Raw genomic sequence first — 14,524 nt, forward strand, 5'->3', positions numbered from 1 at the left:
TCCCGCCATTTGGTAAATGTTAAACTCATTGTCATGTATTGCTTTGTTATAAATGATCTTGCGTGTTGTTTTAAGGGATTTTTGTATAGAAACATACCGAAACTAAACTAAAGAGGTAATTAAGCACAGTAGCGACCTCAAATCCCACGACGGTTCTCTTTGTGAACAGACTGTACGGACATTTCACATAAGATTTATTACCAACTAGCAACCCGCGCCGGCTTCGCACGGGTGCAATGCTGATACTAAATACACTACAGAAAAACTGTGAACGTTGTATATAAAAACATAGCGGCCCGCTCTGGCTTCGCACGGGTATAACATAACAAAATAACAGCATTTCTCCACTATTTAATGGATGTTATTATACATATAAACCTTCCTATTGAATCACTCTATCTATTAAAAAAAACCGCATCAAAATCCGTTGCGTAGTTTTAAAGATTTAAGCATACAAAGGGACATAGGGACAGAGAAAGCGACTTTGTTTTATACTATGTAGTGATATCTTTGTTGACTCAGCTAACCAAGTGGACGCTAGCCATTACGCTTTATACTCGTGTGCATTGGCCTTTAAGTGTGATTGAAAAATGTTATGTATATAAGTGCGTTATTAATATAATGAGTAGGTATATTTTATGTACCTATGAATAAATATTTATTATTAATTTGTTTGTTTGGCTTATATACCCTGTGTGGAACGGACTGCCAAGACGAATGTCCGCTGGTTTAAATCCAAAGGGCACACAACTATTCCTTTTCTAAAATTATGTGTGTATTCTTTGTGAATTATCGCGGTGAAGGAAAACATCGTGAGGAAACTTGCATACCTGAGAAGTTCTCTATAGGAATTTTGAGCATGAATGAAGTCTACCCACAATACAGCGTGGTGGAGTAAGGCCTAACCTCTCAGTAGAGGAGGCCCGTGCAGTGGGACAGTATATAATACAGGGCTGATATTATTATTATATTATATATCCCCTAAAGCTGACGTATGCGAGTCTAGACATTTATTTTAGCATAATTATTTCGTTACAATTTGTGTGTACGGGAAATTCCACAGAATAGGGCCATAGAAACCACGGAATTATGTAAAAAATAGAGCATATTTATTTTATTTTTTTTATATCTTCGAAGGCAGGCGAGCTGATGGTAAGTAGTCACTTTAGCTCATGGATTTTGGCTATGGTAGACAGCCAAGCCGCTGCAAGAAACGAATATCCAAAAAAAAAAATTTGAAAACATTGATCCCAAAATTTGTAATAAATTGCGCTTATAAACTCAATGGAGAATGGAGGGGGCCGAGGTTCCGCTTTTTCGACGTTGAAATGCAATCATATCTAAGCGAAATAAAATTAAATTTATTAGTGTTTTAAAGTTTTCATTGTAATATGAAAATTCATAACAATTCAACTTTATACTTTATAAAGATATAGTTTAATGTTATTAAAATTGTCCTAGACCTGCAAAATCTCGATCAAATGACGCAGGAAAAATGGCGATTCAAAATATTTATTTAATTCATTTTCTGTATATTTGTCGCTTAGATATGATTGCCTTCAAGCAACAACTTGATACTTGCGAACTGTAGGTATGGAAAGTTTTTTTTTATCCACACTAAAGGAAATACTATAAACTACTTATCTAAACTACAATAAAAAACCAACTAAAATATTAATACATTTTATTTTCAAAAATACATTTTCAAAAGGTACGCAAATCAGGCACAGATCCAGAACATTTCGGGGGGCATGACCCCCCACAACATTAACATTAGTATGTGATATTTATTTATTCAACGTTTATATAACTTTTAACAGTTAAAAAGTTTATTGATCTAAGCGACATTATTTCGATATACTAAAATAGGTTCAAAATCAGAAAAAATCACTGTTTTCCAATGCCTAATATCTATACAAGATAATATTTCAAACATACCGCTTTACGGCTGATTACAATTAACTATCCAAACCGCTAACCAAGCGTTAATGGTAAAACTAAACCAATCAAAATAACTAAGAGCCTGTCAATCTTTATTCTATTTGTCTTTTTTATACGTGCACCACAAAGTGGACCCACTGCGCCTGATGGTAAGGAGTGGGGTCCAATAGAATGTCGACTGACGAGAGACGATTACCCCTCAGTCGACACAATTATGCCTGTTGGAACCGGATATACACAGGCTGATCCCGGAACGCGACACACGTGTGCCACTATGGCGGGTTTTAACACCTTGTGTGCGGTCGCTATCCGGGATATTAAATATATCCTACTACCCGCAAAAAACTATAAACTACAGTAAAAACCGGTTAGCGACATTGAAGTTACCACCGAATCTGGGCGCTAAAATTGACACTTTTTTAATATTCATTTATTTAAAGGCACCAATTTAGTCGCTATAACCGATACGGCGCTTTAACCGGAATCGTTATAACCGGTTCCTACTGTATATTGATCAAAACCGACGATAGCGATTAAGATAGTTAATATAATTCAGCCACAAATCAATAAACCTTACAACCGTTTGAATTGCAAAAAACTACATTGCGAAACGTCTTGAGACTCCCACATTTCGTACAATCGGCGGGGAGCAGAGTATGTTTAACCTGACCCTAGTTCTCTTCTAAACTTAAAAAGGATTTAACCTCCAATAATAGACACTAACCGCCATTTCCAAAGAACGATCCAAATCGCTTTTTTCGATCTCGAAAATAGAGCAAATTATTGATATTACAAATCGATGGTTCCTAAGTAAACTATTGTATCTGAGAAAATAGCGATATTCACTTTTTTAACGTTTCGTTATGTAGGTATTGTTTCCTGCCAAAACCCATTATAAAAAAGTTTGTAAATGATTTTTAATGAGTGTTTTTTCGTTTATTATCTTTTGAATTAAATGGGTTTGGTAGTAAAGTATATATACTGTATCCCAAATATCACCATCACCAAAGGTTACCCAAAGATTTTCAGATCAACGTTTTAGAAACAGAAGGCACCCAGTGACGTCCTGCAACGTTCATTAGGAAGGGTAACCATGTTAAAGGTGGACGACAAACGCCACGCTCGCTAGCATTATAAAATATTATAAACAAACTATTTTAATATTCAAATATATTCAAAGCCTTTTTAGTCTACCCCGTGAAATATCTCCGGGTTGGCCAAAGTGATATTGATATTGAATTTTTCTTCTTAGGATCGGGCCGGAGTCTTGAAGGGAGTCTTGAAGAATGTACGCCCGATGTGATGATAGGCTCATCACATCGGGCATAGGTAAAGTACCTAGATAGCGAAACGCTAAAATGTGAATGTCGCAATTTTTTCAGATGCGATAGTTACTTAGGTGCCGTTGAAATGAGTTATTTTGGATTCTCGAAATCGGATTGAGATTGGGATCGGTCAATGAAAACTGCTGTTAATGCTCACCTTATCTTAATAAGGCACTATTACTTATATACAATGCCTTAAAACAAATTAACGACGAAGTTTCATTGGACAATTCATTTTTTAAATTGATAATGTTTAATACAGAGTGCGTCCATGGATGTGGATGCTAAGCGACGCGCTAGGAAAATATATCTAATGAATCTATCTTGCCTTTAAGATAGAAATTGGCATAGACAGGGCGTAGCTACCCGTGTATCAGCCGTATCAATGATACGGGGCCCCCGAGCTTTGGGGTCCCTCTTGGCCCATACCTACATTAAACTAAGCAGGCGCCCAAAGTTCGCACTGCTCTTAAGAGCCCCCAACAACTTAATATAGGGCTCCTCTATGCCAAACTAGGCTACTGCATGCAGAATACGATTCCACGCTATTTCACAAAGATAACACGACTGTGTTACCAGCTTAAACTGCCATACAGAATAAGGCCCCTGTTCGAAAAGGTAAAATTAATTCACTTTGCATCCTACAGCTTAGCTACCAATGGAAACACACCCTCACAATGGTTATTCATTCTCAATAATTAAAACAAATCGCTGGCTCAATATCCCAAGATCCTATGTTAATTTTTATGAGATTAAAAATATATTGGCAAAAATTAGAAAAGAGATGGTTCCCTCTTTATTTAACTCCGGGTTTATTGAAAATTTTCACCGTACAAAGACTTTGATATGTTATTTATCAAATTGCAAATCACATATAACAAAAACTTGTAATACTGAGCCAGAGAAATATAACACCAAAACTATATATTCTAAATCCGCTTACATCTTATGTTTATAACAAGTTTGAACTATTAACAATTGATGTCATTTTGTACAAATATTCACATTAAATGCATACAAATGATACTTAGCACCTATTGAATAACAAAAGACTTCGAAAATTACACTAATCTTTCAGCTCCTCTGCAATTTGGCCAATATATGTGCCAATATGACCAATACGCGAGGCCAACATGTTTTTTTATACATGCAACAGCAGTGACCGCACTGCACCTGATGGTAAATAAAGTGGTCCAATAGAATTTGGACCGAGCGACGATTATCCCTCGACAGTCGACACAATTATGCCGGCCTGTTGGAACCGGATGTGCACAGTAGAAAGGTAGAAGGGCAATTCGCAGTCACTAAGGAATTTGAATGCGCCCATATACACAGAAGAAATGAAGAAAGAGAATTAGCAGTCACTAGGGTGTTTAAGTGCATCCACAGGTTAACGCAAGATCTGTTTTGGGTCGGTTTTTCGACAAACGATATTAACAAGATGGCTGCCGCGTCCACATGTTGGCCAAGGATTGGCACACATATTTACTCATAGTTGGCACACATATTGGCCAATGTGTAAAAGAGATAACAGGAAAAAAGAATACAGCTTGCAAATCACGATCGCTCCTACAGTTTATGATTATTCATTTGTGAAAAAACACATTAAACATTTTTCGCAAGGAGTCTCTTTTTCACAAACTACATTAGAATATTGCTTATACGTCCTACGCAACTTTTAGACTCACTTTCAAATTCACATGTCATTTTGACATTGCGTTAATAAATGAAACCACATACTCATCTTTTCCTCTAATAAAATTGAGTCAAAAATAATCAATGAATAAAAAATATTTTCGCAGATAATGCCATTTTTAGTTTTCCGATTATGATACATATGTTCACACTTAAGATGTTTCTATCAAGATGAAATTTGCATATACTTGAGAAACGTGGAGTTTCTTACAGTGTTACAAGGTAGTTTCTTTGCTACATAACGCCCAGGAGACGTTTATATTCTGATAATATGAGAATCATCCACTATAGGTTGGACATAGTAATTAAAGCGAATATGATGTAAAAGTATTGACTGATAGTATGATGTCGCTCTTAGTCTCTTCGTGCAGTATTATTGACGTTTCAATTAAAATTATATTTTACTAATATCGTCGGTTGAAAGGCTAATTGTTTTAAGCGACTTTTTTTTGCGACACAAGTGTCATACATATTTAATATCAGCACTTTTGTCTATTTTGTTTTAAAATAGTAAAAAAAAATTATGCTTAAGTCAATTAGCCTTGGAACCGTCAATATTTGTTTGAAACTTATTTTATTTTTTATATCTATCGTAACTTATGGTAGTTTTGTTTTCAAAACAAATACGTGATTTAATTTATTAACACAATATCAATATAACCCTGTATAATACACATACATGAGAAAAATCGTACTTTTAAAATCTCACATTAATAGATGTCAATATATAGCAGCAGACGTGTTCTTGCTCTTTAACTTGGACAACAATAATCGATTAACTCTATCGATTACATCACACTGTAATTTTGTTAAATCGATTCAATGTTCCATCGATTTTATAATCGATTATTTAAAAAAATATATATACTATTCTCGTATATAACAAATTGTATCAATGTGTGTATTATTTAATTTCAAAATACGTGAATAACATACGATTAAAAATAATTTTGAGAGCTCCTGTATACATATTTTATTACCCTGTTTCAATATAAACACTGAGAAACGCAAATTAAGGCCTAAACATCAAGTTATTGAAGTGTTTACATCGATTTCAATTGGTCCCCAAAAATACTATCTTACTTTGTAAATACAATAATTTTGATATCACCTTACATATTGCCGGAACCAGCGCGGCGAAAGAGATTAACAATCTAAAACTCAATACAATTACATACAAATTAATAATTATTATTGAATGTGTTAACAATTGACTTGTTAATATAGTTACCTGAATAGAGAAATTATTTTCATTATTACAATTAAATATTTATTAACATTAACTTATTTTATACAATGCGTAATTTAATCCCATTGCTATATCATTCCATAAATCGATACATCGTTACCTGAAATCGATTTAGACAGATATCTTATTTTATTGAAATATCGATGTTCATAAATCGGCTCTTCATAATAACAATGTATATAATCGATTAAAGAATCGATTTATATACAATTTGTACTTTACATCCACATTATCATTACCTATTTTCATGACATATATATCTTTTTTCGATACAGCAATGGGTTGTATTACATATTATAAATGACAATCACAGATTACATATAACTTAGGGCCATTACGATATTAATTTATAAATATAAATTGAACACTATTACGTTGTAAATACAACCATCTTACCATATGAAGAATCTCCTTAATAAGTATTGTGAAAGATTGTGAAGCTGTTTGTGAAAAATATGTTTTATAGCACGCCAAAGTGACTTCACTGTACCTGATGGTAAGTGGAGTGGTCCAATAGAATGTCGACTGACGAGAGATGGTTACCTCTCAACAATCGACACAATTATGCCAGTTAGAACCGGATATACACAGGCTGGTCTCGGAACGCGACACTTACGTCCACTATGGCAGGTTTTAACACCTTGTGTACGGTGGTCGCTATCCGGGCGAATATAAAATATATCCTACCACCAGCAAATGCTTATACTTCAAACGGCAGTGACCCCACTGCACCTAATATATCCGGATGAAAAAAAATGTAAAATGTAACTTCGCTTCTGGACGCCATTTACATCAAGGCTTCGGAGTTAATTTGCCAAACCGGCAATAAAGGCCACTTTTGAGATATCTGCCAAATTGATTGTACCCATTAAGGACTGAACTCCAACCTTAGGCTGTATGGCTTTGCCTTTTCGTAAGGAAGAATCAAAAAGCAAATCATCTCCAACACAGCTATGAGACATTTTTTCATATTAATTAAAATCTCACACGTACATATCTTCATTCAAAATTATACCTAAGTGAAAGTTGCATCAACCATTCTTACCTCCAATTAATAAACAAGTAAAAGGAGAAAGAATGAGATGAAAAACTTACTGAATAAAAAAGTTATCAATTTACAAAAGATAGTCTCTTCCTCAATTCTTTATAAATAAAGAAAGAGATAGAATAGTAAACAAAAAACAATTCAATGCATCACAAAACATAGCTGTCTCTTTCTAACGATTCTGAAAAAGAAAGAGAGCTTATGAGTTCTTTTATTGCTTTTCAGTAAGAACACTCCATTCGTGCGAAAAAGAGACAGAAATATATCCAGCCAAAATCTCATTAGACCAAATAGCTGCCACTGTCTCAAATATTTAATGAAGAAACGGACCTTCCGAATTCCCTTCAACTTTTAAATACGACAATGACTTCCTTCATATATAAAAGAAACCGAAACTATACCTGTCTCTTTTCTCTAAGGATGACATACCAACATTTCAGTATAGCCGTCTCTTTCCTAAGATGCTTTCAAATCCTCAACGGCCACACATCACATTGAAACACTATTTATTTTAGAACTGCAGTTCGAACAGTTACTAGTCAAACTCTCCAATTGCGCTACTCTCTTTTGCAAATGCATTATCGTGGCATCCTTTTGCTTTAGCTGCATTTTTAAGGTCGTTATCGAGTCCTCCAGGGCCCCGTAGACAGCTTGGACCTCTGGCTGATAGCTGAAGACTTGAGGAGGCTCGTCGAAGCAGAAGAATTCTCTCACTACTGGATGGTTGGGAAGTTTATTTAACACAGCATTGATAAATGTTTGGAGGCCGCGCACTCGTTCTTCTAGGAACGCTGGCTCGAAATTATCTCTAAACCACCTTTTTCCTGGCAAAGGAAGGTTTATATTCGGTTGCTCTGCTTTAATTCTTGAATAGAGCCTCACAAAATCCGTGTACCTTCGAAAAACAAGCCAAGACTGATCGCGTTTGTCGTCTTCCACCTTCAATTTGTATATCGTGAACCTGGCTCTCTCTTCCATGACCTCATAACCAACTATGGGTATCTGTAGCGTATCAAACTTCTTTATTTCCTGACTGTGAAGACTCAAATCTATATTACTTATGCTATTTTGAACTCTATTGCCATTCCTGTAGTTTCTATACGGTTCGTTGATATTCCCCATGCTTTTGTAATGGGATCTGTTTGGTATACTTCTGCGGCTTTCTATTTCATTATCTGAGACTGTTTCGGAGTAACGTTTCTTGTAGAAGTTGTTTATTTTTATGTTCGGAGTGTTGTCTTCGCTTGACGTTGACGATATTTCGTTGTTCATCGCGTCCCGATGACGTGGTTGTACTATGTCCATTTTGTACTTTGAGCTGGAATTAAAAAAAAAACATATTTTTAGTTAAAAATTTACAAGTCACAAGGACTTCACACGCGTGAAGGAGATTTTCGTGATAAAAGTTCCGCTATATATTTCCCCGGGATAGAAAGTAGCCTATAACCTTCCCAGGGTCTTAAACTATCTCCATACCAAATTTCATAAAAATCCGTTCAGTAGATTTTGAGAAAATCGATAACATACAGACAGACAGAAGAATGGGACTTTGTTTTATAATATGTATAGATTTATAATAATAATAATATCAGCCCTGTAATATATACTTGCCCACTGCTGAGCACGGGCCTCCTCTACTACTGAGAGGGAATATATAATGTATAGATTTACTGGGGGGGAAATGTCTCATATTCTATTTCATGTCATCAAACACTATCCATTTTCAGTTTAAAGGATATTTCTTTGTTATACGGGCAAGGCGGCGAATGAAGCGGCGATAGCCTAGTTGGGTGTGGAACGGACTGCCAAGACAAATGTCCGCAGGTTCAAATCCCAAGGGCACACACCTCTGACTTTTCTAAAAAATCATGTGTGTATTCTTTATGAATTTATCGTTCGCTTTAACAGTGACGGAAAACATCGTGAGGAAACCTGCACATCTGAGAAGTTCCTCTTTTGGAATTTCGAAGGTGTGTGAAGTCTACCAAACCGCACTAGGCCAGCGTGGTGGACTAAGGCCTAATCCCTCTCAGTAGTAGAGGAGGCCCGTGCTCAGCAGTGGGCAAGTATATAATACAGGGCTGATATTATTATTATAAAATAAACCCTCTGCATCTGATGGTAAGTGAAGTGGTGTCCAACAGAATGTCGACTGACGAGAAATGATTACCCATCGACAGTCAACACAATTATACCGGCCTTTTGAAACCGAATATGCACAGGCTGATCCCGGAACGCGACACTTACGTGTGCCACTACGGCAGGTTTAATAAAGACTTACCCCCTTATTCATAGACGATTTTTATCTAAGGACTGAGTAAAGCTGTTATAGCAAGTCTGTTTCTCAGTGCTGACGGCTGGCAGCCTTTGCAGTGCGTAGCCATAGGGCCGTTGTGATTGGCTAATATTAAGATACAACTTGAATCTAGTTGGCTGTCAAATAAACAAAGCTGAGAAACAGACTTGTTGTCACAGCAACGCTCCGTCCTTAAATAAATAAAGTCTATGAATAAGGGGGTTAGAATTATGTGATATTTAATTCAGTTTTCATATCAAATATAACATAATGTCTCATATTAGTACGCGATTATACTACAGGGATAAAATATAATATATCGACGGTTGAAAGGCTAATTGTCTTAAGCGACATTTTTTGCGACAATAAGTTTCATACATATTTAAAATCAGCACTTTTTTCTGTTTTTTAAACGTAATTAATTTTTTTCAAAAAGGAATGTAGCTTATATCATTAGCCTTTCAACCGTCAATATGTATAATCATTAATCTATTTATAAACAAAATATGTTCAGCAGTTTCTGCGAAACACAATTGAATTGACTCTACCAGATGTAGTAGCATGAGCCAATATAGGTCAATCATTCATTCCGAGATCAGTTAAATTGGAGATTTGACCTCACCGTTGATATTACCTCCCACAGCTATTTTACAATAGGCTAATTTCCCGGCCTATATAATATCTATTTTTATCAATGCTTGTTTGTAGTTTTTCTGTTTAGTAATTATTATACCTGCGCTTCATGACGGCTTTTGTTTTGGTTCAGTGACTATTGATTGTAGACTCAGAAATTTTCCCATTGCCCGTATTCACAAAAGGTACTTAGGTAAGTACGGAACAATGTTGTAAGTCCATTTCTCAATATTTTCACAAGATTTCACGAACGTTACTTAGCTAAGTACGGAACAATAATAAGTCCGTTTCATAATACTTTTGGCCTACGGGCATATTGGCGTTGCGATTGGCTAGTATTGAGATACAAATTTACTTCAATGACTGTCAGATAAAATTCAATAAAGCCATTATGTGTTCGGACTTCGGACGCGCTGTGCTTCGTCATAGTATTGTTCATGAACATGGTTGTAGATTTCCCAAAGATTAACTTAAAACAGAAAATATTTTCATTCTAGAAAATACACAATTTAATACCAAGAAAGGTCTATCTCGCTGGCCGAACCGCAAACAAAATCTAATAATACATTCATTTAAAACCACAAGTGACAAGATAAATGTTAAAGTGGTTTAGGTCAATGTCAATTTCTCATAATGACTTCTCATGTAAATTAATCTACAAACTATTAAATATGCATAACCATCTTATCTATTTAATAATAGCTCTGTATTATATACTGTCCCACTGCTGGGTACGGGCTTCTTATACTACCGAGAGGGATTAGGACTTAGTCCACCACGTTGTAGAGCAGATTGGTAGATGTCACACACCTTCAAAATCTCTAAAGAGAACTCGTCAGGTATGCAGGTATCATCTTTGCCTTCATTGTTAAAGCAAGCGATTATTCACAAAGAATACAGACATAACTATAGAAAAGGCAAAGGTGTGTTTGGGTTTTGAACCTGCGGACATTTGTCTTAGCGGTCCGACACACAACTAGGCTATCATCACTCTATTATCTAATTAATGATAATATTTGCACTTAATAACTTCCTGGTTCATTCAGTTTATAATTAACAAAACATTGGTGATAAGTGTGAATATTTAAAGAAACTTTAATGAAATTGATATTGCATGAAACAATGTTATTTATTTCTTTTTTATACATATTTCTTTTGTTACGGTCTCTCGTCATCCCTGTTCGTAGCGTCTTTGACAAAAAGAAATTAGGTTTTCCGATATAAACACAGTTTTCCATTATTTGTTTAAATTGGACTATAATGATAAACTTTAATATACTTTATTTCAAAATGGCTAATTACTACCAAATTAACTATAATGTCATTCAAACCAGATTACAGTGAACTCATTAAATTCACTCCAATCCAATTATTTGTGTCCAAATTTATTTATAACTATAACATGAGGTCATCAACAAATATGCACTGGCAAATGATCAGACAAAATGGACACAAGTAAAACTGGTTTCCATAATCACTTTGCTAAAAAATCTACATTGTATAAATAACCAACCAACAATCATTATATTGTATATATGACCAACACCTAAGTCCCTCCCGTGACTATCAGCAGGAGAGACCAAGGCTGCATACTTTGAAACTTCAGGAGAAAATTATAATATAAAAAAAATGTGATAAAATCCGAAAATGTTTTTCATTTTAATGTTTTACATTCAAGTAAACATAAGAAATCATTACTAGACAATAAATAAGTTCAAAGACTTTCTCTTAAGCAACGTCATATCCTTAAATTTAATTCTAATAAAACCTTATGACCTGTTTGTCTTCTTTTTTACGAAAAAAACATCAATAATCACACATACATATTCATGAGATCTGTATTGACAAAGTGGTATTAATAATATTATGTGCAACTTATTTGTTTTTTGGTTTGGTTTTAAAGAATAATTCAGAAAAATATTTTGTTATTCTAGATTCCTATAACACTATAAAATGAAGGTGCCATATAAAGTTGCTTAGCTAAGAACCACATACAAGTAATTATTAGTTTTGTTTTTTTATATGCGCTTGAAAAAGTGACCGCACTGCACCAGTTGTTAGAAAATCAACCAAACAGCTTTTATACCGAATAGTTGTTTTTAATATCAAATGTTGACATGAACATAACTGTCCTTGTGCATTCTTCTTTTCTTGTCCAGTCTGTACTTTTCTGGAATGCGCTTACTCTTGGAATTCGGATGTCTACAAATCGTTACGTGTTTAACCTTAAAGTAAGAGAAGTACTTGTGGGTGACTTGGCGGAATCATCGTAGATTTTAATTTATGACCTTTGATATTATGTATGTATTTGCAATTATATATTTGTCATAGACATATTTCATAAATTAAATGTACAGTTATATTAAAGTGCACCTACTATGTTCTATCTCTGCACCACCTCAGGTTGACTGGTAGAGAATGCCTCTGGCATTAAGTCCGCCTTACATGTTTTGTATGAAGTGCAATAAATAAATAAATAAGGAGTCAATTAACCTAGTTTTACTGAACAACGATAACACTTTTATACAGCAAAAGATTTATGCAGAGCTAGAACCAACAAGCCAAGAGATAAAACAATTGGTTCATCATACTATCTATTAAAGTTGTGACATAGTGCAGTAAACAATGATAGCAGACATAAAAATGCTGGCTATTTATTTTTATAGGTTCATTACCTGCATTATATTAGTACCTGGGCGACAAAGCTTAGCTTCGGTAATTAGCCAAGACCGAAATACCATCTAATTAGATATCATAGTATACCAGTCTTTATTTATTTTATTTTAAAACTTTATTGTATACCATAAGTATTAAAAAACCAAAACTAATATGTATACATATGATGGAAATTATTTAAACATCAGTGGTATAAATGGCGGTCTTATCGCTCGAGGCGATCTCTACCAGACAACCATAAAACTTCTTTAGTACTTCTTTGATAACGAAATATGCTTTTTATGATTAAGAGTCTTCTTTCTCTTTTATAAATGGTTCTACTGTTTCATTGGTGATTTTGTTATGTTGGATGGGTAGACTGCCTCAGTGGCGTAGTTGCGTGCGCGGTACTGCAGCGTTCCGAGGTACTGGGTTCGAATCCCGGGTCAGGCAAAGTGATGTTTGGATTTTTCTGCTCAGTATGAAGCCTTGTGTCTAGAATTTGTGCCCGATATGGCAATAGGCTCACCTCCTATTACTTCATGAGACAGAACACATTTGACGAAAAGTGCCCTGGTTGCACCTCTGCATACCCCTTCGGCGATAAAACAGGAGAGACTGCGAATATCAACTATTAATTTCCTAACATTTTTGTCTTTCATTAATATCCATGTTTCATTTTAGTAATACTTGATTTAGAAGGGGTAACGGTTCAATCACCTTATAAATTCAATCATCCAAAAGTTACAAAAAAATATACCTAAAAAAAAGAGCACAAAAAATTACGTTACTCTTCAAAGGTACCAGGAGTACATGAGCCGTCAACAAGTGTTACCTTCGTTCAATTAACGTAAATTACTTACGTAAATGCTTGATGATTTAGTTTACACAGATGGGATGACCATCCGTCGCAAAATGTTTTGAAACGGTCACTGGATCACGGATTTTCTTATTGTCTCCACTTTAATACAGTCGTAAAATTAAGTTATCACTTTGAGAATAAACGTCATCACATGTGTTGATTATAGATAAGTTAATCAACTTCAATTTATAGTTCGATATGGATAATAAATTATTCGTTGAGCTACACGATTCACTAAATAAACAATTCATGAAATAAAACAATCACGGGTGGTGCATATCCGTCATGTCAAACTCAATGTCATTCGTCATTCGGTCCTTATTAATAATGGCGCCATTGAACCACAGAATACACAAAATTTATTACACTATGTTTTGCTGGCGATTTTACCCGTTTGAAAGACCTTTCCAGTTTCCAGGAAATTATGTATAACTTAGTAATTTCCCGGGACAAAAGTAACTTATATGGTAATTTAAAAATACAATTAGGTATGTAATGTAAATAGAATAAAACTACTTCGGTCCAGCTAATTAAGCAGTATAAAACGAATTATCTTTCGTGAATACTAAATTAAACAAATGTACTGGTAGACAAGCAGTCTCTTATTAGGAAATGAATAATTATTTTCTGCAGAAAATTCAACGTATCCATTACATAATAATACTGCCAAATATATTTTTATTAAAGTATTTTGAAGCCATGAATATTTAAAATGCTAACTACAAAATACCTCAGCATCAAGTAATTGAAATAATGATTACAAATTGCATTTTTGGAAAGTAATTGAAATACAAATACCAAATATTTACAAACGATAATCCTG

At 34.6% G+C, this 14,524-nt stretch overlaps 1 protein-coding gene across 1 annotated transcript; it reads right to left on the reverse strand.

The window, feature by feature from the left end:
* Positions 1 to 1,667: 1,667 nt before the first annotated feature.
* Positions 1,668 to 14,011, reverse strand: LOC115449787 (sorting nexin-16). The gene is made up of 2 exons (XM_030177681.2): positions 13,703 to 14,011; positions 1,668 to 8,573 (listed from the first exon to the last, which is right to left on the reverse strand). Exon 2 carries the CDS (start codon positions 8,558 to 8,560, stop codon positions 7,745 to 7,747), a length of 816 nt encoding a protein of 271 aa, XP_030033541.2. The 5' UTR covers positions 8,561 to 8,573; positions 13,703 to 14,011; the 3' UTR covers positions 1,668 to 7,744.
* Between the last annotated feature and the right edge of the window lie 513 nt (positions 14,012 to 14,524).

Source organism: Manduca sexta, chromosome 1, assembly GCF_014839805.1.
Source record: "Manduca sexta isolate Smith_Timp_Sample1 chromosome 1, JHU_Msex_v1.0, whole genome shotgun sequence".
NCBI classification, from domain to species: domain Eukaryota; kingdom Metazoa; phylum Arthropoda; class Insecta; order Lepidoptera; family Sphingidae; genus Manduca; species Manduca sexta.

Coding starts and splice junctions, on each gene's coding strand:
- LOC115449787 (XM_030177681.2), bottom strand. CDS start 8,560: ATGGACATAGTACAACCACGTCATCGGGACGCGATGAACAACGAAATA.